Below are 26,565 nucleotides of genomic sequence, written 5' to 3' on the forward strand. Positions count from 1 at the left end.
GAGCTTAACAGACGACATGTATTGTAACATCTGTGCACAGAATATACGTGTGCACGTTTACATTTTTTAACACATATATGTCCACATGTATGTGTGTGGTCTACAGGAAAGTCTCGGGAGGCCGTGAAATCTCCTCCGCAGCTATGGGAGCAGCACAGAGCCGGGAAAACTGACAACAGCTCAGGACCATCCTGCAGGATGAACAGCGCAGAATCCTCCTGCCTCACGTGTCTGGTTACTCTGATTGTGCTTGCTCACTGCCCTCTGGAAAAAGAACCAAACCAACCTCTTTGACAGGCTGCGATGGACAGTGGAACAGCTGAACAACAGAGCAATTATCCGGAAATGTAGAACCCCAGGAAACCTAAGAAAATAGAAGTCTAGTTCTTGCCATTCCTGGCGATGGGTAAGGCAAACAGTAGTTTCAGTTCTGCGAGGTTTGTCTTAAAACCAGAACAGTGTTTCTCGCTCTCTTCAAGGGCAGTCGCTCAGAAATAACATGAGATACTGAACACCAAAACACCACCACCTCTGTGTAAACCTTCCCTGACAGCTTTTTGGTCATTTCTACAGGTCGCCATATTCCGGGGAGGGTGTTCTAAAATAACTAAGGATTTGCTTTGTGAAAAAGCATCTGCAGGTATGGAAGACAACGTGGATTTGCAACGAGCATGCTGAGAAACATAACTGGGGCAGGGATTTCTTTGGCACGACAGTCTAACCTGGCTGCCCCTCTAAGTGCTACTGTGCTACCTAAGCTGGAACGACGATACAAAAAGGATTGTTCTTCCTGCAACTGGCCAAACTAAATAATGACGTCTGGGTAAGTCAGCTCGTGCAGGTCAGCAGTCCTAAAGCAGTTTATCAGCAGCAACTCCTGTTGTTTCTGCTCTTAAGAGAGGCGACCGGAGTCCATTTTTGGAAGTTTGGCAGGAAAATGACCTTGCAGTTTCATCTCTGGAGCGCGCACACCTGGAGGGCTCTTCTGTAGATCCAGATCTCTGATAGACTGACCCAAAGCCCGGGCGTTAGTTTTTAAGGCTTCCAGCTGTATCCTGTCATCACCCTCGGAGCTGGGACGGACGTCTGGAATTTTCAGGAGGTCTCCAGCACCGCACGTTGTCTCTGTGTTACTGGAACTCGTTCGCAGGGCTCGTCTTGGAAGCTCTTCCTTCCCTGAGCTGATCTTCTGAAGTTTCAAAGGGAGCTTGGTTTTCTCTCCTGCACCATCAATGCAGTCGAGCGAACAAACCTGTTCTCTTCTGGTCCTGCTGGTATCGCCGGGGCTGCTCAAAGGAGGTGACAGGGATGGGTTTTCTTCTTGCTCTTTAACGCTGTAAGGAGGAGTTGGGACTTCAAACGTAGCATGGAACTGAGAATAATCGACGTGGAAGAAGCCATCTTCGAGGGACATTACCGGGAGGAATCTGTGGCCCCAAAGGACTTCATCTTCTGTATAGGAGGTCCTGGCTTGGCACGTCATTCCTGCAGAACAGAAACAAGAGCACAGCATCGTAATGTGAGCAAGAAAACAGGCACGTGGAACAAAGATACAAGGTAGAGCTGCTGGAGGGAAATCAGTTGTAGGCTGTAAGGTATCGAATGTATAGATTATAAAATGGAGGGATTTTTCCTGGTCAATCTCCCGACAATTCATGGAGCGCCTCTCATTGATTGACTAGATTTTTAGGCAAATATTGGAGTATATATTTCAGACTCACGCCGAGAAAACAGCTCTTAACAAAAGCAAAACACAAAATGAAGACAGTATTGGCTCTCTAGCAATGACCCTATAGTCCATATGTAAAGCTGCTTCTTGGAAGTCACCTTGGGAGCAAGAACCGTTGCTTGGCAGAGATGTGCAGAATTCTCTGGCAAAGATCAGGCACGGGGGAGCCAAAGAGAAATGGGAAATGTAATCTCCCTTTCCCTCTCAAGGACAGGCGACTTTTTCTCCAAGCAGCATGTCAAGATAGAGCCGTTGGAGACACTGCAGCTGTTTCCATGCTGAGGCACAGGTACCGCTGGAAGGCTGGCAGGATTTGTCCAAATCCCGGTGCAAACGTGGAACATTGGCAGTATTGCCATGCGTGAACTAACAGCTCAAATGTGTTCTAACCAAGCCAACACACCTACAACGGTCTTAACTTTAACCTTACACATGGATCCTCAACGTAGAGCTTCTTCAATAACCCCAGCGCGTTGTCCGAGGTTCACAAACACATTAAACCCTCGAAAGCCAAGGCCACAAAGCCAAGTGTCACCTGGGCAATGCTGCATCCGCGTTTAAAACCAGCCAAGCAGGGTTTGTGGCCGTGCGGTCTCTGTTTGCACTGCAAAGCTGGGGTTGTTATTTTGCATTCAATGAAAAGCAGGGCAGACTGCCAGGGATTTGGCAGCTGTTGAAGTCCAGCGCTCCTGTCCACCGGGCTGAAAACAAAGACTGCAAACCGGATCATGCATATTGTTCTGAATCTTACCGGTGGTCTCAACAATTCCTTCAAGGATGACAACTATTTCGAATTGCTCGCTTCGCAGTGATCTTTGGGAGAGGCAGAACAGGGGGCTCTTGGAGTTAATTTCGTGGCAGATGGTTAACGGGGACACCAGAAACAGCTGGTCCGCTCCGGTTCCAAACCCGACGTCCAGTTCACACTGGTCCAGCGGCAGAAACTCGCCCTCCGGCGTCTGTCGGGACTGAAGATGAAAAGGTGATTTAGTGTGCGGGAAAACAGGAACTCAATGCAATGAAGTTTAAACCTGCCGCTTTCGTGCCATTATTATCTATATATTGGGTCTGGAGTCTTCACATGTAAGCGATGCTAAATATTGTCAGGCTACTATATAGGACTCATTTTCACTCTTCTTATCGTGCTGCTACATATCATCATCTACAAACTTTACCATGATATATATATATATATTGACAAAAACGTTGGCTACCACACTATGAGCCATTCAGAGTTAGACTGGTGTATTCTATTTACAAAGGTAAATCCTCAGGGCCCCAGTGTTTCCATTGAAACGCCACATTCACCGCTAAATGTGGCTCCTGTCGCAAGTGCAAAATGTGATAAGACGTATTTCTTCACATTCTTCCAGCGTGACACAAGTAAATGCAACACTGGCTATCTAATCGGGCACAGGAGTGTAGCGAGCGCAGCTGTCAACAGCCCCGTATAAAGCACAGCGGAAAGAGCACAAATCACACAAAAAAGGCAGAACGTGCTGAAGAGAAATGTGAGTGAGCTCTGGCACAGCCACCGTAAGTTCACAGGACACATAAAGCACCGATGTTAATTCACAGCCACTAGAAGGGCTGGAACAGCCTGGTTCAAGAGGCACCTCAAGGAGCTGAGCAGGTTGGGCACGACGATAGCTTGAAATAAATCACGTACTCCTCACTGATTCATTTCTAGTCTATGAAACAGCTGTTCAGAAGATGAACAGGTCAAGCAGGTCCATCAAACGTCCCTGCGTTTTCAGCCGCGATCACCTGCGCACCAGCACGGGGCACCAACAGAATTATCAGCGGAAACAGCACCAGGCGGTGTGGTTGGTGTCTTAGTGCAAAATAATTCTCCGCCGAATTACCAGTGCTGTAAAACCACGACTGTGGTACCGCTTTTATTCCGCTTCGACTTGCATTTCATCTTGGGTGACGGAGAGAATTAAATAATTTAAAGGAGGACTTCTGCTAACTCTTAATAGAGAGCAACAAAAACCATGGTTTAGCTGGTTTTCTGATTCCTACATGAACTGCTCCATTTTCACTCCTGACAGCTTGTTCCCATATGTATCTATCTATCTATATATATATAGATATATATATATCTCCAACCTCTTTCTGAATCTTAGCAGATTCTCCATTTTAAATGATGTTCTGTAGTGAGAAAAAGGAACAGCTCAGTCGAACATTCTGCACAGAGCAGGAGGAAATCAGCATTTGGCATTTACCATCGTCCCATCACCCGCTCTGTTATACCTGCTTCTGCAGATTATTAAACTGCCCACAGACCTGCTCCAAAGAGAGGATTACCATGGAGAATATAGAACGTTTACAGCATTACAATACAATATTTTGACAAGACGTAGCTGCTGGGAGCTGCTGTAATGTGTTGCTTCATCTCAGTATGTGCGCACACAGTGTTTTCTTTCCACTCTGCTCCTGCCCGACGCATCCTCAGGAATTCCACGTCTGCCAAACTCGGCTGCCTCCCCGTGATTTATTTTTGTTATGATCTCCTTTGAATCCCAGTTTTCTCGCATTCTGAATCACACTGACGGCTGTCAGTGATTAATCAATCTAGTGGTGACAATCAACGGGCCTTTCCACTGAAGCACCCACACAATCCCTCTGAAATGCTTGGGAGACCAGAAACTGCAAGTTAAACCTCCCCAGGTTTCCCCAAAGGGAAGAGGAGGCCAGGCTTGATTTTTGTCCTGATTTAGCATCACCACAAAATGGGTACAATCAATTTTCTTATTCCCAGCTGTCACCTTGCACGTAGTTGCCTGTGTCACCCCCCGCGACGAACGTGTCCATCCCGCGCCAGCCCTCACCTTGATCAGCTTGCAGCGGATCTGGGCAGACACCATGTGGCTGTTGCGCAGGTTGCCGACGCGGAACATGAGGCAGAGCTTGCCGTCCCGCTGCGAGACCACGGCAGCGCGGCTGAACATGAGGGTCTCGGCTCGCTTCTTGGGCTGCGACATCTTGATGAACATGCAGCCGATGAGGAACGCGTCGACGATGGAGCCCAGCAACGACTGGAAGAGGAAGAGCACGATGCCCTCGGGGCAGCGCTCGGTGATGTAGCGGTGCCCGTAGCCGATGGTGGCCTCGGTCTCTATGAAGAAGAGGAAGGCGGAGGGGAAGTTGTAGACGTTGGCCACGCACGGGCTGTAGGCATCGTCGTGCGCCCGGTGCAGGTCACCTCGCAGGTAGGCGATGCCCCACCACATGGAAGCCATGACCAGCCAGGCGACCGTGTAGGTCAGCAGGAAGATGAGCAGGTTCCAGCGCCACTTGAGATCCACCAGCGTGGTGAAGAGGTCGGACAGGTAGCGGCTGCTCTCGCCGCCCAGGTTCCCGTGTTGCACGTTGCAGCGCCCGTTCTTGTCCACGAAACGCTGCCGCTCCCTGCGGGCCGGGCCCACCGCCCGGTACTCGTCCCCGAAGCGCCGGTGCACGGCGGCCATGCTGCCAGCGCGGCGGGGGTGCTGCGGGGGATCCCCACGGGGGTGGCCGTGGGGTGCCGTGAGCGCCGGGGACGATCGGGGAGGGCAGCGCGGCGAGAGCGGAGCGGAGCGGAGCGGGGCGGCGGGGCGGAGCTCGGCGGGGGCAGCGCCGGAGGATGCGGAGCACGGGGAGGGGGGGGCGCCGGTGGATTTTTGCTCTAGATCTCTGCGCCCAGACACCCCCGGGGTCCCCGCTGAGCGAGGACAAGGGGTGGTTTGACTGCTGCCGTTTCACCGGGTAACGGAGCCCGGGCTGCCGGGGTGAGAAAAACAACGGGAGCGGCGCCGGGAGGCTGCGCTGCGCGCCGGGGGTGCGGAGGGAATCGCCGAAATAGGTCAGCGCTTTCTCAACGCAGCGCTGCAGCTGGAAGCGCTGCTGGCTCCGGAACAAGGAAAATGTTCGTTTTCCTTCTCATTATTCTGTGAACCTGAGGAGAACACGGGGACGCGGCTGTGCTTCAACGCCGTGCGCGGCCCCGGGCGGGCGGGAGGCGGCGCAGCGCGGCGCTGAGGGCGCATGACCGACGCTCGGAGTGGGGTTGCGGGGTGGTGAGAACCGGGGAAGCCGCTCCGGGTCCCGCCGGGACAGGCGGCAGCACCGCGCGGGCCCGCAGCCGCAGGTAACGGGGCCCGCGGGGCGCGTTTCTGGGCCCGCAGCGGCGGGCCGGGCGGCGCCATGTTGGGGCCGGGCGGGGCCGGGGTGACGCGGGGTGCGGTGGCGAAGGGCCGGGGGGTGTTGGGTGACAGGGACTTTAAAAAGCCACGAGCATCCTGGCTGGTACCAGCGCTGGTGTGGCCAGCAGGAGCAGGGCAGTGACCGGGCCTGTGCTGGGACCTGGGGAGCCCAGCCCGCGAATCCTGGGGGCAGTTCTGGGCCCCTCATGGCAAGAAAGGCCTTGAGGTGCTGGAGCGAGTGGAGAGAAGGGAACGGAGCTGGTGAGGGGCTGGAGCACAAGTGTGATGGGAGCGGCTGAGGGACCTGGGGGTTCAGCTGGAGAACAGGAGCTGAGGGGAGACCTTCTGATCTCTGAACTGCCTGAAAGGAGCTTGGAGCCAGGGGGGTCGGGCTCTGCTCCCCAGGAACAAGCGCCAGGAGCAGAGGAAGCGGCCTCAAGTTGCCCAGGGGAGGTTGAGGTTGGATGTGGGAACAATTTCTTCCCCAAAGGGCTGTGGGGCATTGGAACAGGCTGCCCAGGGCAGTGCTGGAGTCACCATCCCTGGAGGGCTGGACAGACGGACATGAGGTTCTCAGGACACGGGGTGGGTTATGGTTGGACTGGATGATGTTGAGGGGCTTTTCCGACCAAAATGATTCTGTGATTTGTTCAGGCCATCAGAGCAGGCACCCCTTAGTGCCAGGGCAGGTACAGCACCCAGCAAAAGACCAGTGCAGTACAATGTGGACACTTTTTGTGCACAGAATGGGGGTGAGCAGAAGTCCTGTGTCATAGCTGCCAGCTGGCGTCCGTTAACGTGCAGCTGCATGTGCTGACCTGGTCAAGGGGTGATCTGCCGCAAAGACGTTAGAACGGAACTGCCCTCCAAAATGAGATCTGCGATTCTCACCGCTCTATCGGGATTACAGAAGCTTTGTGTTGTATCAGGCTGTAAACCACACCGGCTTTATTTTCCAAGGTTAATCCCCTTCTTTGACCCCACGAAGAGCATCAGTTCACTTTATTTAATCCTTTCCAAATATCAATGGTACTTTTCCTAATCGGGGAACGTGGCTCAAACATCCTACTCAGGAACAGTGGGGCAAGGATACATGTGAAAAATGAATTATAGTTTAAAGTAGATACTTTTAAAAAAGGAAAAGTGTATTTGAGCCTTTTCATGATGAGAAGGCAGATCCATGGGTTTGAGCCCCTCTTTCAAAATATCACATGCTGGGGCTGAATTTAACACCTCGAAGGCAGCACTGAGTGTTGATGTGGAACATACTGGTGGCAAATTATTGGGTACGGAATGGTTTTCATTCTTCCGACCGTTCATTCCAGTCGGTCCTGGCTGCCAGGGATTTACAGAGCACGGGAGACGCCTCCATCTCGATTGCGGTGCCTGACTTGTCTAATCCTGCTGCTCCTGAGTTTGCTGCCAGGTTTTTGAGATGTTAAAACACATTTTCCGGATTTTGGTAGGGGATGCTGTTTCACTAGGAGTTTGGAAAATAACTCGGGTTTCCTTGGGTTTGGCTGTGGGAAGCACACGTTGTTAAAAGACAGAGCACGCCATCAAAGTTCCCTTTCTTGATAATCAGAGACTTTATATATGTGTCAAATGAAATACAATAATCAAGGAATCAGAGCAGTTGAATTAATTGTGTGTATATTTCTTTTGGTGTGAAGGGCGTATGGGGGGTGTGAAACGCTTCTTTCTTTGGAGCAATAGGTAACAATGATGCTTTTCAAAGTTAATTAAATAAATGCGTAGTGTATGTAAGACACTGGAGTACGATCCGTGGATTAGAGTGGAATTTCAGCGGTTTCAGTTCACTTATTTAGAGAACTCAGTTATGTTTTGATAGCCAGGTGGGCTAATTAAGCACAGCAGTAGAAAATACCGGCTGCAAAACACAAGTGACTATTGAGATTGATATTTCGGTGTGTTGTAGAGAAAGCCGTGGATCTAGAACGTGCTGCGCTGGTGTACGCCAGGTTGCCAGGCCGTACGACGGCATTGTCAGGCAGCTCATCACCTAAAGCTGAATGAGAAAACCATCAAAATATCAGGGATTTATCTACAAGTAGAAACACAAGGAGCATCCTTTATTGCATTTAGCAAAGAGTTGGAATAGCCCACATTTCTTTTGAATAGTTTTATTTTGCGTGCTGTTCCGGTTGTTTATTTTTCCGCAAGCATTAGCCTGATGAATTTTATGAGGGCGAACGAGGTTTTTCAATGCACTGGAACACACAAAGTGTTTCATCTTGGACAGGCAATGATGAGCATTGATTTTTCAGTTTGAAATGGAATTGCTCAGGGCTCATTTGCTCTCGGTGACGAGAAAAAACAGCAATAAAAGGCTCTGATGGGATCTGTGAGCAGCGGCAGGAGCCTGGGTTGTAGCATCCTTACAACTCATGACTTGATGCAGTGATGTTCCTGCTACGAGTTGCACGTCTTGTAGCGTGGTTTGCGTCAGGATGCCCAGGGGATGGAAACTCCTTTGAGTTGTGCTTTTAGGAATCCCCAGGATGTCGCGGGATGTTCCCGCGGGCTCGATTTCTGCGCATATGGTGTCGATCGGTGCCTTTGGACATCCCTGCTGCAGCACAGTTTCATTTTCTGTAGGCCCTCAAACTATCTGGAGAACAGAACAGGGAAGCATCTGCTCTCTTCAGCATCAGCTTTATCCAAGGTACCATATGTTTATTATATAATGTAATATTTTTCGTGTCACTACTTGCAATGCAGAGTAACCGCAGGACTCTGCCCGATTCAGGTTCAACTGAACGCATGAGAGAAAGATGTATTAGGAATTTATCGTTTTGTACATGATTGCTGTTTCTCCTCTCGTGCTTGAGCTTCTATTATCCCTGCTCGTTTCAGGACTCCCTCTGAATCACAGAAGAAACAACCGTGTTGATTTAAGTTGAACATTTCCCTCGAGGATTAAGAACCAAGCCATGCCAGTGCTTTCGGAAGACTCAGGTAACTGATCTACATGTTTTCAACAGACCGGTGACTGAAGTCTTAGTGTTTCACAGAGGAAATGAATTCAAATTGGAGTTAAATAAAATAGAATTTAGATAGTTCAATTAGGTTTCTTAGCAATTACCTAACAACCTGGGGTTGTAGCTGGGCTTGCATCAGTGGGGCAGCACTCTGGAGCTGGTGAGGGCTGGGAGGCCTCCCACACCCCTGGGGTGAAATGGGTGTGCTCGGCTCGCCCTCTGAAATGCCTGCACACCAATGTGTAGAGTCCTGCATCTGGGCAGGAACAACCCCAGGTTCCAGTGTAAGTTGGGGAATGAGCTATTAGAGAGCAGTGTAGGGGAAAGGGAGCTGGGGGTCCTGGGGACAGCAGGGTGAGCATGAGCCAGCACTGGGCCCTTGTGGCCAGGAAGCCAATGGGACCTGGGGTGGGTTAGAAGGGGGTGGTCAGTAGGTCAGAGAGGTTCTCCTGCCCCTCTGCTCTGCCCTGGGGAGACCACCCCTGGAATATTGTGTCCAGTTGTGGCCCCTCAGTTCCAGAAGGACAGGGAACTGCTGGAGAGAGTCCAGCGCAGCCACCAAGATGCTGGAGGGAGTGGAGCATCTGCCGTGTGAGGAAAGGCTGAGGGAGCTGGAGCTCTGGAGCTGGAGAAGAGGAGGCTGAGGGGGGACTCATTCACATTTACAGATATCTAAAGGGGCAGTGTCAGGAGGATGGAGCCAGGCTCTTCTCGGGGACAACCAGTGATAGGACAAGGGGCAGTGGGTTCAAAATGGAACACAAGAGGTTCCACTTAAATTTGAGAAGAAACTTCTTGATGGTGAGGGTGTCAGAGCCTGGCCCAGGCTGCCCAGGGAGGTTGTGGAGTCTCCTTCTCTGCAGACATTCAAACCCGCCTGGACCCCTTCCTGTGGAACCTCAGCTGGGTGTTCCTGCTCCGGGGGGATTGCACTGGATGAGCTTCCCAGGTCTTTCTTTTGGCTTAAAGTGATTCCATTCAAGCACAGATAAGCACAAATCTTTCTGCAAAATTAATGGTCACCAAGGTGGTACCCAAGTAAATGTAGCTGATGCTCAGTCTGCAAGAGAAGGTCCCGTGAGACGTGCTGGCTACAAAGCTTCATCCTGGTTTGAATTTAAATTTAGGATTGCACGAAACTTTGGCCCTTTTGACATCTCAGCTGACACCTGATTCGAATCATAAAGAGGAGATGGGATTTCTTAGAGATGTCTTCAGTGAGAAGAGTCTCAGCTACCTGATGAAGGTAAAAGTTCATTTATGAACGTACCTTTTCCTTACCGGTTACTTCTTCTCTCTTCCCTTGATTTATCAACTCTTTACTTTGCCAAAGCTTTTTGTGTTTGCTTAGAATTCTGTGCTGACCCGAGCATGGATTTATGAAGAACATTCAAACGTTGGTTGATATTTAACATATTTTGCTTAGAAAAAGCCCGTCTGCCAGAATGCACGTACAGTTCCCCATAGCTAAAAAGCAGCATGAAATGATTTCATTTTTCCCTTAGGCCGCTGAAGTCTGAACGGATTTTCTGGCTGGCTGGTGCGCGCAAAAAGAAACTAAAAGACTCCTGAACAAAACACAAATAACCCCAAGAGGGGTTGTGTTTCTGACACTTGTCTCTGAAAAACCGTGTTCATTAAATATAAAGATATCCCCGTGTAGGTATGTTTAGGAGGTTTGGTATCTCCCTGTGGTAATATACCTGAATAATCTTTTTCAGATTCATGAAAAACTCCGTCATTATGAAAGACAGAGTCCGACTCCCGTTCTCCATAGCGCAGCAGGGTTAGTTGAAGATGTGAGTACCTGTTCTTGTCTTGCTCTTGAAATGTGTGTTTAGAGCCTAGGGTCCTGGTTTCTGACCGTACTAGCTAATAAAAATAACACAGATGAAGCAGCTTTCATTTCTTTTGGGATTCCCGCACTGTGGATTGGGATTGGTTTTTATCTGTGCGCGCTGCTTTGAAGGATGACAGGCGTTTGCAAACACCTGAAACGTTCGCTTGCAAATGTATGATCTTGCTCCTTTCATTTTGAGGTTGGTAATCGTTATTTTAAAGGTAATAGAAGAGTTGCAGACTGCACCAGTGAATAATGAAGAAAAAGAGCTACTTCAGCTGTTGTCAACACCACATCTCAGGGTAAAAACCTTTGCTTTCCGTAGTCCACCTCCATTCTGTAGCTTTATGTAGGCCGAGCTTTGTTATCACTTGGATTTACTTTAAATATCAATGTATATCAATGCGTAGTTTACATGATGGGTAAGATAATTGCTAAATCTTTTTTGAGCGAATTTATGGTGAGGGTGGGAAGGGGAAGGTTTAAGTTTATAATGTTGGAAACGTGAGAACTGGAAACTGGATTATTACCCCAATATGCTACATTTTCTTATCTCCTGTATGCAGGCAATGCTTGTAGTACATGACACCGTAGCACAGAAGAACTTTGACCCGGTCCTTCCACCTCTGCCCGATAACTTTGCTGATGATTTTGATGAGGAATCGGTGAAAATTGTTCGGCTCGTGAAAAATAAGGAACCCTTGGTACGTGTAGCATAACCCACCTCTAATCAGAAAACTCAGTAGTGCAAAAGCGTTATTGTGAGAGTGGACGAGATACTCGAAGGTCAAATAGTCTGCAAAAACTGGGGGTGTTGTGAAGCTGGTAAAATAAAATAAAAAGAAAACTTTGGTAAATAAACCTTGACAATTTTGCTTTATTGGCATCAGTTTATAACGGCAGTTAACGTGGGGGACACGATCTCTGAGGAGACTGGATGTGTTGAAGCAATTACGCTTATTATACATATTAATTCTCTTTTTTGTAGCCAACATTCAATGAATGTGCATTTGCATGAAAGTCAGTGACTAAGAGTATATGTGCAATACCCGTATGTAAAGATTTAATGACAAGGTACTAATTCTATACAAATGGAAATGGAAGAATTGATTTCCTAAGAAAACCCGGTTGCATTGGGGAAGAAATGTGCTTTTTGTATGTGCCAGTAGGCAGCAGAAGAGAGCAGTGATTTAGTTCCTGATTAAAGCTTTGCATTGCCAGCGGAGGTAGGAGCAGAAACAAAATCTAAGGACTTGGCTTTCCCTGCTGTGAAGGTGCTGGCTGTATTGTACAGACGTTCAGAAGACACACACACACACACACACACACACACACACTCACACACGCACACACACACACACACACACACACACACACACACACACACACACACTGTGTCTCACTGCCAACTGCATTTTAAATGCATTTTGGGGGGGTGTGTTTGATTTCAGGGAGCTACCATCAGACGAGACGAGCACACGGGAGCGGTGATCGTAGCCAGGATCATGCGAGGGGGCGCAGCCGATCGCAGCGGTAAATTCCTCAAGAAAATGGGGTTTAAATTGCATTTGTAAACTCTTCGAAAACATCCAAAATAACACAAGTACAACGTTTCTTACTGAAAGTGGGTAAACCAACCTATGACTTGTAGGGGGAGGCACATGCAGTTGCCTCAGGCTGGACAGAAGGGCGATGCTTTCCAGTCTGTAGGTTGATTTTCATTTCCTTACCATCTTTTTCAGGTCTCGTCCACGTTGGGGATGAACTGAGAGAAGTGAACGGCGTGGCCGTGCTCCACAAGCGACCGGAAGAAATAAGTCAGATTTTGGTCTGCATTTTCCTTTCGAGATCTTTCCTGTTTGGTCCTTTATTAATTACAATAGATGATGGAAAGAGCTTCCCTTTCCTGCTTTGTTTATGCTGGGCAAATTGCAAATTACCAGTCCATTTCCAGGAGATAAGCAGAGTATTTATAACATGGCCCGTCGGCTGTGAGGCCGGTAGAGCTGTCACTCTGTTCTTCACGAGCAGATTCCTTGCGATATGAGCAAGATCTTTAGAGCGACAGCAGACATTAACTTTGTAGATTTGTACGTTTCCCCTGCTATTTGGGAAAATACAGCGATATTTTCCAAGGAGCACTTGAAAACGGTTCCTCTGCAAAAACTGCAGTTAATGTCGTGCTAAAAGCCCCAGACACCCAGTGAGCTGTAATCTGGAAATTAATGCGCTTGCTAAAAGTAAATGAAGGGATTTTAATGCAGGTCCTAATATTTTGTAGCCAAGTATTAATAGTTACTGCGCATGTCTCCAAAATGCCATTGCGGAGGATTCATGGAACATCATGATAGTGTCTGTAAAGAAGTTAAATAGTGGATTAACTTGGCCTATTAAATTTCTGAGAAGAAGAGACAGACGTTTGCTCCTAAGTGGAACTTGGATAATCTGCCTTGTGTCTTGTCCTCCTTTCAGAATCAAAAACCATTTCTCTCTTCCTCAGGCTCAGTCTCAGGGATCAATAACATTAAAAATCATTCCAGCCGTCAAAGAAGAAGATCGTCTGAAAGACAGCAAGGTGCGCGGCTTCGTCAAATACTCAAGTGTGTGTTTTCCTATTTCCACAATTCTGGCGCCTCTCTGAGCGCACGATTGCTGCCGTTCAGCGAGGAGCGTCACGCACCCATGATTGAACTAAAAAGATAGTAGAGCGGTTTCTCATTGTAAAAAGCGGTGCCCTTTTGTTCAGTAGAATGACTTCGGTGACTTCTCTCCTCCTCATCGTCTGGGCACGCGTTCTTTCGGCGCACTCCTGAAATCCAGCCGCTCCTTTTTGTTCACGTAATTCAAACGCGTGTTCCTGCCCATCTCCTCTTGCCGTGACAGCTGCTCCGTGTCCATTAGCACTGGGCGTTTTGCCACTTGCTCGAGGCACAACGGACCTGTTTGCAAACAGAGCTGCTTAATTATTTGAGTTCATTAGCCCACTGCACATATCTACACACTGAGTGCTTCGTTTGCGCTCCTTGATCAGCAGCTGCTCCCCTACAGGATTCCTCTGCCAGCCTCTGTTTCCCCTTCCCTCCTCTTGGTTGCCCCACTTAAAAGTAGTTCCGTAGTGATGTGTTAAATCGTAGTGAGATACAAACCCGAAGTGGAATAGATTTTGATACATTAAAGGAACATTTAAAGGACAGTCTTTGTAACTGGGCAATGTTGCCATAAATCCCTTTTTATTGTTTTCTCCTTCAATTCTCTTTTCTGCCCATTTGTTCCATTTTTCACTTGCATAGGCGGTGAACTGTATTTCTGGGGACTTTGAGCCCCGTGTTGCTCAATGCCAAGACACAATGACCGGGTATGTGCTTGAAGGTTATTTTTCTGCATGAGTAAGTCAAAATAGAGGTGCCGTTTTTTGAGTATGATCCCGATTTCGGTGTTTTTCAGTACCATAAAGCATAAGGGAGAGATGAAGAGTATCCACAGCCAGCGGCTTAAGCACTGGGGCAGCTTTTGCAATGTAATTTGAAACTCTAAACGGGCCAAGAAGAAAGGAAGTGTTGCTTTCTTTTAAAGGTGTATATGAGGGCGCTTTTCTGCTATAACCCCAAAGAAGACAGAGCCATTCCTTGCCAGGAGGCTGGGCTGCCGTTCAAGAGACGACACATCCTGGAAGTCGTAAGCCAAGACGATCCCACGTGGTGGCAAGCGAAGCGTGTTGGGGATACCAACCTCCGAGCCGGCCTCATCCCCTCCAAACAGTTCCAAGAAAGGTTTGTCAGTGGAGATGAGACGTTTTCTATTTTTCAAAGGAAAGCACTGTTTCATTCTTTATTTTCAGTGCTGGAACATGCTATAAATTCTTTATAATTCTGAGCTTACGTGGTTAAAATAGAATTCCTTTCTCTTTAGACGACTGACTTACAGAAGAGCAATCGGCGCTCTGCAGAACCCCAGACCCGCGAAGAAGCCGTTGTGTAAGTGTGCTCTGTTCCCTCGGCAGTGCCTCCGGCGGGCCCAGCTTCTCAGGGTCTGTGTCTCAATAGTGCTGTGTTTGAGTATGTGCTGCGTAATCTGGCCTTGACTGGTTTGTGTGGAAATCAGCTGCCACCTCGGAGGACTTGGGTCTGAGCTTTACCCAGCGTTACTGGTTCCTGTTGTTTTCAAAAGCCACAGCCGTCCCTCTCTTCTTCATTTCAAGAACGTGAGGCCTTACACATGGTTTAGGGGTTTTAAAATTTGCTACTGTTCACATTTTTTTCTATGGTTTGAAACCTGAAAGCTGCAAGAGTAACCCTGTGCTACTACTTAAAATTCTTACGTAAGTGCATGAAATGATTCCAAGCTCATATGAAAAGAAACTGTAGCTTGAAGGACAAAAATCGCCTGTATCAAGATAGGTGTTCTTAGGGGAATTTTTAGGCTACAAAGAGGAGGAAGGATGCTCAACCCAATTATAAACCAGTATCACTGATTTACATGGAGCTTTTCCAAATGACTTTCCGTTACATTCAGCATTAGGAGGCATGTAATGACGATTGCTAATTAGGCTCTTTCTCAGATCTTTATGAGACAATTAAGCCGATAACCGGTTATAATACTAAATTTTAACAACACGAGTCTTTAATCAGTTGATAAGGGAACACTTCTGCATCATTTTTTTTAAGTTAGAAAAGCCTCTTAAGCAAATCAGACCAGGAGAACCTTCCTTTCCATTCCCTCTAATTTTACTCAAATAATCTGCCAGTCTTTTAATACCGTACCACCTCTGCCTTTCATGCTAACTGCAGATGATCAGTCTTCTGATAAAGGTGGGTACTCTCCTGACTCATTTTCTGCTGAATATAATCAACCAAAGTCTTTGTCTTTCCATTCTGCATGCTGTGATTTATTTTTTCCACATTATACGTGCTTCTTGTGAATAATATTCCAGGTATCGATATTCCAGCAGCTTTGGTGAGAGGGGCTTTGGGGTGATCATAGCTGGAGGAGGGGTAGGTTGGATTTTTAACATAGATTTGCATAATATTTTACATATTTGTGTGTGACAAAAGCATCAAATCTTTACCTTTTTAATCAAGAATTAATAAGCAATGGTAAGTTAACTTAGTCGAAAGGAAGGTGTTTAGAGTCTTCAGAAAGGGCAGGAAGGAGGAGCTGGGGAACGCTGGACCGCTCAGCCTCACCTCCAAGGGTCTTTTTAAACTACAAACCAAGGCAAATAGGGTTTTGTAGCATTAGTGTTTGTGTTAGAAAAGTGTGTGCATAGAGTGTAGGAGATAAAGCTGCTTCCTCTGTGGCAATGAGCCCAGCTCGGATCACAGGCACTTTTTAAGGTATCTCCCTCCTCCCCTCTCCTTCTCCCCTTTCCCCTCCCTCTCCTTTTCCATTTACAGAGGACTGTGACTGTGAAGGATATTTCAACGGCCAGTACATAGGTGAGAAACCAGAGGCGCTTTCCTCTTCCCTAAGAACCCCTGGGAAAAAACCCAAACCCCAAAACACCCCACCCCAAAAATCCACCCCCATGTTAAAAAAGCAAAACCAGCTTATTTGTGTTAATTTCCCATATATTCCTAAACTGGGTTATGCGCAGGGGCGTAACTGGACTCTGGTGTAGGCAGCACTTGGCAACGCAAGGTGCTGAGGGGTTTTTTATAGGTGGGGTGCTTGGTTTTCTCCCTGATATGCACATTTTTCATCTCTAAGATTGGCACGTGCACTGATTTGATTACAAAACCATTGTGACGGTAACTAACTCGTAGTCAAAGACAGGAGAACTTAGAGCTGGACAAGCTTGAAAATGGAGCTAAATGAAGAGATGGTTTAATAGCTGTTCTGTTTTCCCGGCCAGCTGGCCTGCGCAGGAGCTTTCGACTGAGCCGTAAGGAGAAGGAGAACAGTGTGAGTGAAGGAAAACAAGTGGAGCAGGCAGACCCAGCTGAGTTCCTCACCTATGAAGAAGTCACCAAGTACCAGCAGCAGCCGGGTGAGCAGCAGAGGCTGGTGGTTTTGATTGGTAAGTCCGCCATTGCTTCCAATCCTTTCACAAATAACCACCGAATAAACCCCCAACCAAACTCATCAAATCCGTTTCTCATTTTTCTGCTTCCCTTGCCATTGGTTTTCACTTAAACACGCGCGTAGTTATGCAGTCAGAACCACCCTTGAAAAGGTATAGGGTGGAATTATCTAGCAAAATTTTGCACGCAGTTTTAATTCCGTGTGCCTAACAGCCTCATGTTAAACCAGTTTCCCAGGATGTCACAGAAATCCCATAAAACTGACTGCTAAGCTGACAGATTCTCTGACAATGTTTGTCCAACAGTTGTTGAAGGAATCAGTTTGGTATTCGTCACATCAAAACGTGGCGGGTCCTGAGGTCTCTCATGTACAGGTGTCTTCAGGCATATCCCTGCATCATGTTGTGTGAAACTGATGTTATTCTCTTTGCAATATTTTATTCTACGCAGATATTTTAGTCAGTTGTGTTTTCTCAGGTTGTTTGGGGGCCAGATTAAGTGAGCTCAAGCAGAAGGTGGTGGCCGAGAACCCGCAGGAGTACGGAGTTGCAGTTCCACGTGAGTCACCTTCACTGACTTTGGTTTGTAGCCACTTTATTCCTTAATTGCTAATTATGTAGTGCTGGCTGCACTGATTGATTCAGCCCAAACAGGTGTGTTTAAGTCATCTTCAGAACATCATAGCAGCTTCTATCAGGTGTAAGAAAGCTTCTTCCTAGTTTTTGTGCTAGTTCTATCACTCTCGGGAGCAAAACCACTTTGGTTTTGGTCTTAGAATTTTTGATATTGAGTTTAAAACAAACTTAGAATATTTGATTTGCATTTTATGTTAATTGGAATTTGCCAGTGTGTAACCACCTTGTCTGAGGTAATGAAAACGTGACTGGAATTAAACAGAAAATAGAGTTGGTTGCTAAGGTTGGCCTGTCCTGTCTTGCTTCCGTTCTCTTCTCTAGATACAACCAGGTCAAGGAAAAGTCATGAGAAAGAAGGAGTGGAATACAATTTTGTCTCCAAGCAATCATTTGAGACGGACGTGCAGCAAAACAAGTGAGTTAACTTAAAAATACTGCTACAGATGACTGTATTTTAAAAATACCGCTAATTTAATTTTGCGTCATATGAATGCCAAAATGAGGTGTAAAGCTGGACGAGTTGTATTATGAGGGTTCAGCTTTCCACGTCAAAAGCTCTTTATTCAATCTGGACTGTTAGTGTGAACTCAGAAATTTAGTAAGAAGCGATTCAGAGCCAGCATTTGACTGCTGGGACTTCAGGAACAGCTGCTGAATGTTGTAAGTGAAATATTCTCCGGGGATCTTATTTTAAAACCTTGACTTTTCAGATTTGTGGAACACGGAGAATACAAAGAAAACCTGTACGGTACAAGTCTCGAGGCAATCCGGTCCGTGATGGCCAAGAAGAAGGTTTGTTTGGTGGACGTGGTACCTGAAGTAAGTTCCGCAGCTTATTTTAAAGAAAGCAACTATTTCATCCTGGGCTGCCAGTACGGTCTATAAAACACTCTATTTGCAGGCAGTGAAGCACTTGAGGACACCTGAGTTTAAACCTTACGTTATCTTCGTGAAGCCTCTCGTTCCAGAAAAGAAAAAACCTGTCCTGAAATCTCCCACATCAGAAGAAATCTCATCCCCCCTTGTATGTATTTAAACTTCAACCTCTTCTTTTCAGACATTAAATAAGTGTTTGGGCTGGAATTTCTATGATACAGAAGAGCTCCTATTGCAGAACAGCAAGAGTGGGGCACTAAGCGGGTCCTAATGGGAGCAGCTCATTTCGTTGCCTTTCAAAGCAATGACTTATTGTGCTAATATACTTCAAAATGCTAGTAATTAATATATTTTAAAATGCTAGTAATGAAAAAGACACACTGTGGATCTCATACCATCTTCTGGTGTTGATCAGCAGGATGAAGAACAGCAGGAAATTCTTAATTCAGCAGCGTTCATTGAGGAGCAGTATGGACACTTAATTGACGCGGTGCTGGTGAAAGAAGATCTGCAGAGCGCCTGTAATCAGCTGAAAACGGAGCTAGAGAAACTGAACAAGGATTCATTCTGGGTGCCCGTCAGCTGGGTGAGGTCGTAGCTTCTTATCCGCTGTTTAAGTGAAAGGTTGTAAAAAATGTCTTGTAAATATATGGATTAGAAAAGGGAAATAATGTCCAATTCACTTCAGAACTGCTGGTCTGGCTTGATACATAAAGACTGCAGGAGAAAAACTGAACAAAGTCAGAAGCCAACACTGCCTTCCTGAATCAACATCTTTAATAGCAGCTGTCATGTAAAAGTCAATACTTAGACTAAACAGATCAGTAGAAGACTGGAGTGACTTTTAGACTGTAAATAGTGCATTTTGTACAGTAAAGTTTCACACAGAGCCCCACGCTTTCCCAGATCTGACACTCAGAACTGCAATTTTCATCCTTTGGCCACAAATTTTGAATTAAGGCATCTGAGAAGGTTCTTTTCAGGATCCAGTGTGCCTGCAGAGCAAGCTCCTTCAGCCAGGTAGGAAGGATGTTGCAAATCCTTTCCAATTAGGCACTAAAGCTAGGCTAGTTGGAAATATTTCAGTGGCTGATTCTTTATTTTATATCCATTCCATGTTTCCCAATGTGTCCAAGTTGTCTTGCACAGGTATTGGTCTGCTCACTTTCCCCATCTCCCTAAGACACAAACACACCAGCTCGTAAAACAGAGACTTTGCTTTAGTCTACATGGAAACAACTGCCTGTGATTTAAAAGAGAACTTTTCCAAAGCTCCTTTTCTACAAGACATCTTTGCAAATCCCATGTGATGCGAGAGCACCTTGGCGCCAACACGGCAGCTCCAAAATGGGTGCTGAAACTTCACCGAGTAGCTGAGCTCCAGCTCCAAATCATTTCTCATTTATCACCACCTTTCTTTGAAATGAGTTAAGTGCTTCCAGAGCATCCGATCACCTACAGCACGTCCCGAGGAAGAAATCTTAACTGGTAGAGGATCTTGTATATATTTCTGGAGATCTGAATATACAGGATTTTTTTTAGGAGGGTGTTACTAAGAAAAGGCAGAGGGATGACTCTGGAAGCACTTATGCTTTACAATTATTGAAAAAAAAGTATATGAGCATTGTACAGGTGCACGTTAACTGAAACTAGGTCCTGTTTTCCATTCCCTGCTGAGGTCTCATCTTTCCTGTGTACTATTCAACAAGACCTTTTGGTCCCTGACTCTTACCAGTGTGATGTAATTCTTCACTGCATTGAACAGAACTACACTGCATATTAAAAGCACATTTCCTATACACCAGTGTCACTGAATCTACAGAGGCTAAAAGAGTCCCGTGCCGATCCGCGGAAGAGCAGCTGAAAAGTAATATCACAAAATAGAGCACTAACCTTATTTTATGCTAAGGCAGGAATTTCAGAAAAGGTCCGTGTTGAATGCCGTACAGCGAGAGCACGAGGCGCCGTACGGCACTGGGATTTCATAGCCAAAACCTGACATTACCAGAAAAATCTCTTGGTTGTGCGTAAGGGAAGGAGAAACTGGAGTTGGTTCCTCAGTTTGGTTTTTGGATCTGTAGGACTGCTGGTGGTCAAACAAGGCACAGAGGAGGGCTGCGAATTCCCCCACCTCCTTTGGTTTTATTTCAAATCAAAGTCCGTTCACACCGGAGAGCCGCCCGTAGGTCTAAGAAAGCGGACAGAACGCCCCGCAGAAGCTCCTGTCCCGCCGTGCTGAGGATTCCCGCAGCTGCACTCTCTCCTTCTCTGCGTTTTTCTTGCAAACACCCGGTGTCTCCAGGATCTTTGCGGCCAGTTCCTCGAAGGCGTATTGGACCCCGTCCCGTGTCTTGGCACTGGTCTCTGGGGAAGGGGAAAAGGGGATTTTATCCTATTTGCAGGGAGTGTTCTCCCCTGTAAGCAGTTCTTTTGGAAGCAGAGAGAAAATATCTTTATAAGAAATGAAACTTCTCTATATTCTCCCTTAAAGGCACACTAAGTTGAATATGATAACCAAAAATACATCCAGTCTGAAGCATCTCGTTTCCCCACCTGAAAAAACTTCCACAGCTCCCCATTCTCTCCATAATGAGAAACAGAAATTGTTCTCAGTTTGTGACAGTAAATCTACAAGACTACAAGTCCTGCTGGTTTGAAGGGAATGTAGAATTCATGCCTACACGCTATACGAAGCCAATCTGTTTGGGAGATCAGTACCTCCCGCAGTCCGTGCAGAGCATCTCTGAGAAAAGTTAAACCCCACACCTATGCCTATGAACCAATGCGGCAAAAGGAGCCCTGTTAATTAAGTACTCAAGAAACAAAAGTAAATTAACCTGTCAATCTGAAATATAATTGTACACTACATTCACACTTAGCAATACCAAAATAAACATGAATATACAAGTTTTTGGAGCATTTACATACCTATAAAAAGCAGCGAGTGTTTCCTGGCGAACTGGAGTCCTTCTTTCCTCTCTACTTCACGGTCAGGCTGCAGAGACAAATGAATGGGACTAAAATAAGCAACGTTTGCCGCTTGGAGGAAGCCCCAGGAAAAGCGTCACTGTGGAAGTGAGCGTGTGAAGCCCATCAACCCACGGAATAATCAGCAGCTGGATTTCCCCACTCCGCACACAGCCACCGTTAGGGGGTCACGCCTGGGTAACGTGGAAGAGCGTAAAACGGTGCCTTGCCAAACTGACCTTGTCGGTTTTATTGCCAACTAACATCCTCACGGTGTTGTTCTTGGTGATGTACGTGTCCAGCTCCTTCAGCCAGCCCTCCAGGCCCGTGAAAGTCTCTTTTCGTGTAACATCATACACTGGCAACAGAGGAAGATGAACAGCTCTAGACTCTTGCATAATATTTACTTCATTCTAGCAGAATTCAGGCCCAGCTGGCTAACTACTGTCCCCCCCTCAAAAAATAAGCCACATCAGGGAATTACAGAAAGATGTATCAACCGTATCGTCTTCCCCAAGCTGAAACACGTTGGCTGTGCTCACCCACAGTCACGGGGGACTACAGAACACAAGCAGTATCTCTGCCATACATCTAGGACTGGAAATCAGACTTACGAGGTGAATTTTATACTTGTCACTAGCTCTGAATTGGGCCACGCAGAGTATTTTAAAGTAGGTATTTTGTCACCTCATTTAACTTACAACTAATTAACTGATAACTAACATCCATTACTTGTGCTACAAACCTCATGTCTTACAGTAATCACATCAATAGTTTCTGCCAAAAAAAGTAAAAACGAACGAACCTTATTACAGAAACTCACCAAATAACGGCAAAGCTAATAATTCATCTACTCAAGAGCCGGCAGTGTGAGACCTCTTTATTTTCAATTCAAACTATTTTGAAGCAGCAGGATTTCCTGCCGACGGTTCTGAATACTCCGTGTGTGAGCTAACGATGCAGTAATGTTGTAGAAAATGGAGTTGTGCCTGTGGTTCCCTAGCCAGCCTCCTCTTCTACAGACACGCGCGTTTAGGTAGCAATAGAGACCACACTTGCTGTAACCGTGGTTTTCTCCCATAAACCTCCTACCTAAAACAACCCCTTGAGCTCCGCGGTAATAACTGGGAGTCAGTGTTCTAAAGCGCTCCTGTCCTGCTGTGTCCTACAAAGGAAAAACACAAAACACAAAAACCCCACCACATACACAAAAAAAATCAAGTATATTTAGAATAAAAATAATATTTTAAACTACACAAAATTAATTTTTTTCCTGCTCAGGAAGGACAGTGAAACAATGAGGCAGCAGAAGGTGGGGAGCAGTCAGAAAACGTGAGCAAAGCAACAGAAAATGGATGAGGATGGGTAGAAAAGCACAGAGAGGACTTCATTGTTAAAGCAATAAACGCAGACACCTGTAGCATGAGTGAGACAAGAAAATCAATGGGACTCAAAGAGAGAACCCCAAAAGGCTCTTGCTGCAAACCAAGCCGCTGGGCTTAATCAGTTAATGATAATGAGCAATAACTGGGTTTCCAGTGGAAGACGCAAGAAAGGAGACCCCGTGGTTCCAAAAGCTTCCCTCTGCTCCTCCGCACCAGGAAAGGAGAATGCAGCTGAAGAGCCGCTTCAGGTTTGCTAAGACTCTAAAACCAGCAGAAAGCACCTGGGCTGTTCCGGGTGCAGTACAGACACAGTCACCGCGCAGCCTCGATGGAAGTTACCAAAAAAGTGGGACCTTGGAGTTCTCACACACCTGTCAAGAACAGCACCTACCCATATCGCGAGCTGCACCGCGTGGCCGTCCACCACCATCTTCTTCACTTTAAAATCAATACCTGAGAAGGGAAGAGCTCTCAGGAGGAACCGATGAATCCGCCCCCGCCTCCCGGTAACGGGACCCAAACGAGAAGCGAAAACTGCCCGCAGCGAGCACCGCACCGCGAGCGGGTTCGGGACTCACCAACAGTGGGTTTCAGTTGGGGCTCGAACCCACCACCCGTGAACCTCAGCAGGAGGCTGCGGGAAGAGACACGGCGGGCTCAGCCCGGGGCTGCGGGCGCCCGGTCTGCACGGCACAGCCCCACATCCTGCACGGCCCCGCGGTCTGCACCGCACAGCCCCACGTCCTGCACGGCCCCGCGGTCTGCACGGCACAGCCCCACGTCCTGCACGGCACAGCCCCACGTCCTGCACGGCACAGCCCCACGTCCTGCACGGCCCCGCGGTCTGCACCGCACAGCCCCACATCCTGCACGGCCCCGCGGTCTGCACGGCACAGCCCCACGTCCTGCACGGCACAGCCCCACGTCCTGCACGGCACAGCCCCACGTCCTGCACGGCCCCGCGGTCTGCACCGCACAGCCCCACGTCCTGCACTACTGCACCGCCCCGCAGTCCGCACCACACCACCCCACATCCCCACACTCTGCACTGCACAGCCCCACATCCTGCACCGCCCCACAGTATGCACCGCATCGCCCCACATCCTGCACGGCCCCGCGGTCTGCACGGCACAGCCCCACAGTCTGCACCGCACAGCCCCACATCCCGCACCGCACCTGGACTTGCCCACCGCGCTGTCTCCGACCAGCAGCAGCTTCAGAGTGAGCGCCGCAGGGTCCATCCCCGCTCAGCGGAGCCGCCGCGCTGCCCGCTCCGCTCCGGGCCCGGGCCCGACCCCGCCGGCTGCGCCGCCACCAGCTGACGCTGCTCGGCCTATGAGGCGGCGGGCGGGGCGGGCCCGGCCGGAGCTGCCGCCGTGCCAAGAGGCCGCTCCGGCTGGGGGGCCGCTGGGGCTCGGCCATGTCCGATTACGAGATCTCGGTGGGGGAGCTCAACGACCTCCTGGCTAACGGGAGCGGCTGCTACAGCCTCCCCAGCGCGCACAGCAACGAGGTGGTGCCGCGGATCCATGTGGGGAACGCGTGAGTGAGCGGGGCCGGGGAGGCGCTGGGGCGGGCGGGTTGTGAGGCCTGGACCGGGACCTGGAGCCGGAGGAATCAAACGGGGAGCCCGAGGAGCCCCCACAGGGCCCGGGGAGCCCCCACAGAGCCCGGGTTGGCCCTCACAGGGCCCGGGGAGCCCCCACAGGGCCCGGGGAGCCCAGGGTGCCCCACAGGGCCCGGGGGTGGCCCCACAGAGCCCGGGGAGCCCCCACAGAGCCCGGGGAGCCCCCACAGAGCCCGGGGTGCCCCCACAGAGCCCGGGGTGGCCCCACAGAGCCCGGGGAGGCCCCACAGACCCCGGGGTGCCCCCACAGAGCCCAGGGTGGCCCCACAGAGCCCGAGGTGGCCCTCACAGGGCCCAGGGAGCCCCCACAGGGCCCGGGGAGCCCCCACAGAGCCCGGGGTGGTCCCCACAGAGCCCGGGGTGGTCCCCAGAGCCCGGGGAGGCTGGACCTGACAGGAATTGTTGCTCCGGGGGTGCGAGGCCTGAGCAGCCCCTGGGGCCTGACATGGGGAATGACAAGTTACAGGGAACGAGCACCTGGAGTGTTAACCACATAGCAAGTGCCCATCTTAGAGCTTTGTGTGATGTTACAAGCAAGGCCTTATTGAAGAAAGCAAACTGCAAAGATAAGTTTTGCAGCATCCTTGAGCAGGTAACAAAGGGAAAAGGTGTTTTAATAAATGAGGAGAAGCGAGAGTTCACTTTTACCGCAGTGATTTGTCACAGAAAGGGCAGGGAAAGTGAACAGGATCGGTGTTTGGTGGCATTTTTAATACTCTTGAAAATACTCTGTAATATTTGGTGTAACTCAGGCTAAGAACTACCTAAGAACTACATTTACAGAGAAGTCTGCACCAGTGAACTAGGAAGGCTCCGTATTACATACCATATTGAAGCTATGAAGAAAAAGAGATCTATGCATGTTTTCTCCAAGCTTTCACATCCTCTTCTCATTGTCCTTCAACAAGTCTTTAACCTCATTGTGTCCTCAGTGCCCTAAATAAGGATCCTTCTGGAAAACCAAAAGGTTCTCAGCCCTCATGCAGCTCTGAGCTGGGCAGTGGGGCTCTGGAGTCTCCAGCACAGGAGGAGACTGTGGGAGTGATTTCCTGGAGCTCATTTTAATAAGAACCACCATACACTCACCCCACTGAGCACAGGAACTCACAGCTGAATTAACACTTTTTGTTTTGGCTTTGCACTGTAGGATTTACTTCTGTGTTGCAAGCAGAATTCTCCAGGCTCTGATACTTGTCCCCTGGCACAGATGATGTCCTGCCAGATGGAAAATCTCTCAACGGTTGTTTGGGTAATGAAGTCTTTACAAATATTTGGCTCATTGCCATAGGGTTTTTTTGGCACAGAGGACAGAAAATGTAGATGCTTCACTCATGCATAAGGGTTCATCTGCTTACGCTACAATTTAAGGGGTGAACGGTCATTAGGAGAAAAGGAACGCTCTAGATGTTCATATAGCTGTGAATTACAGGGAAATTGTGAGTGAATGCACTCAGAGGCTCATATACATACAAGCTAACTCATTTGGGTATTTGTTTTAGCTTCTTCTGAATAGCTAAGAGTCCAGCCCAAACCCTTAGGTGCGTTGCCATCCCTTAGAAGCTTGTCCAAGAAGATATTGCACCAATGCTTATCTGGAGCTCAGCTTAATGTTACGACTCCTTGTATTTGCAGTTTATGACTCGAGCCAGAGGGAGATTTTCTAAAAGATTTCTGTTTCCACACAGCCAAATCTGCCTTTAAAAACAGTACAAGGGCTGATGTCTGCTTAGGCTGCCTCTTGTCACAGAGTGTGCAGGAACCGTGTCATCTTTCAGCTCCAGCCTTCTGTCACCTTCTGCTAATGGTGCCCAGCGGGCTCGAATTTTACTGGGAGACCCCATGGGATGATAAAATGTATGGGGTTTTTGTGATTCCCAGGAAAGTGAGGCAAATATTGGGACTGACATATGGAAATAATCAGACTCAGAATGATAAGCAGTGGTTTTAGGACAGAAAGGAGTCAGTGGGTATCTCCTCTTACTATAGATTGCGTTCCAGTGCATGAGCAGTTGTGGTGCTCAGCAGATGGATTGCTTGCCCTTGTACAACTTAGCGCTTTTATCAGAGCTTATGGCACTATTAGTGGATCTAATTCAAGCCCGAAAGGGATGATTATTACGTATCATCCCGCTGAGTTGTTCACTCATAGGGCAGGGTGCTCTTTTAGCCACCTAAAGATGGAAGCAGGTGGTTTTGCTCCAATTACTTGATAGAACTGAGGAGCTAGAAAGGGCTTAGCTGACCTAAAAGTGCTGAGTGCTTTCTGAGGCACTTAAGCGTCTTAAACATCGCCCATC

General features: G+C 48.1%; 4 protein-coding genes across 14 annotated transcripts in view; 2 read left to right on the top strand and 2 right to left on the bottom strand.

Annotated features, from left to right (window-relative positions):
- On the bottom strand, positions 1–5,669 carry LOC136111705 (G protein-activated inward rectifier potassium channel 1-like). Its single transcript, XM_065856052.2, has 3 exons — positions 4,564–5,669; positions 2,481–2,697; positions 1–1,485 (listed from the first exon to the last, which is right to left on the bottom strand). The coding sequence occupies exons 1-3, from the start codon at positions 5,200–5,202 to the stop codon at positions 893–895; spliced, it is 1,449 nt and encodes a 482-aa protein (XP_065712124.2). The 5' UTR covers positions 5,203–5,669; the 3' UTR covers positions 1–892.
- On the top strand, positions 4,668–20,014 carry MPP3 (MAGUK p55 scaffold protein 3). Of its 11 annotated transcripts, none has more exons than XM_065856048.2 (20): positions 4,668–5,064; positions 8,536–8,602; positions 8,794–8,895; positions 10,046–10,164; positions 10,640–10,717; positions 10,980–11,060; positions 11,325–11,462; positions 12,210–12,291; positions 12,501–12,586; positions 13,259–13,333; positions 14,332–14,528; positions 14,668–14,732; positions 15,546–15,566; positions 16,152–16,193; positions 16,610–16,774; positions 17,256–17,336; positions 17,735–17,828; positions 18,124–18,232; positions 18,315–18,437; positions 18,705–20,014. In XM_065856048.2, the coding sequence occupies exons 3-20, from the start codon at positions 8,871–8,873 to the stop codon at positions 18,885–18,887; spliced, it is 1,764 nt and encodes a 587-aa protein (XP_065712120.2). In that variant the 5' UTR covers positions 4,668–5,064; positions 8,536–8,602; positions 8,794–8,870; the 3' UTR covers positions 18,888–20,014. The 11 variants fall into 11 exon arrangements, with proteins under 11 accessions (XP_065712120.2, XP_071674187.1, XP_065712119.2 ...); XM_071818086.1 differs by having other exon boundaries at positions 4,668–4,944; XM_065856047.2 differs by lacking the exon at positions 4,668–5,064 and adding an exon at positions 5,357–5,502.
- LOC136111707 (ras-related protein Rab-18-B-like) lies at positions 19,049–23,963 on the bottom strand. The gene is made up of 7 exons (XM_065856054.2): positions 23,818–23,963; positions 23,220–23,275; positions 23,033–23,094; positions 22,349–22,421; positions 21,496–21,614; positions 21,218–21,284; positions 19,049–20,653 (listed from the first exon to the last, which is right to left on the bottom strand). Exons 1-7 carry the CDS (start codon positions 23,880–23,882, stop codon positions 20,478–20,480), a joined length of 618 nt encoding a protein of 205 aa, XP_065712126.1. The 5' UTR covers positions 23,883–23,963; the 3' UTR covers positions 19,049–20,477.
- The window catches only part of DUSP3 (dual specificity phosphatase 3), a 7,545-nt gene continuing 4,941 nt past the window's right edge, over positions 23,962–26,565 (top strand). The window contains 2 exon segments of the mRNA XM_065856053.2: positions 23,962–24,039; positions 24,041–24,183. Of these exon segments, the coding sequence (XP_065712125.1) occupies positions 23,977–24,039; positions 24,041–24,183 (206 nt within the window). The 5' untranslated portion in view covers positions 23,962–23,976.

This window comes from Patagioenas fasciata, chromosome 22, assembly GCF_037038585.1.
Source record: "Patagioenas fasciata isolate bPatFas1 chromosome 22, bPatFas1.hap1, whole genome shotgun sequence".
NCBI classification, from domain to species: Eukaryota; Metazoa; Chordata; class Aves; order Columbiformes; family Columbidae; genus Patagioenas; species Patagioenas fasciata.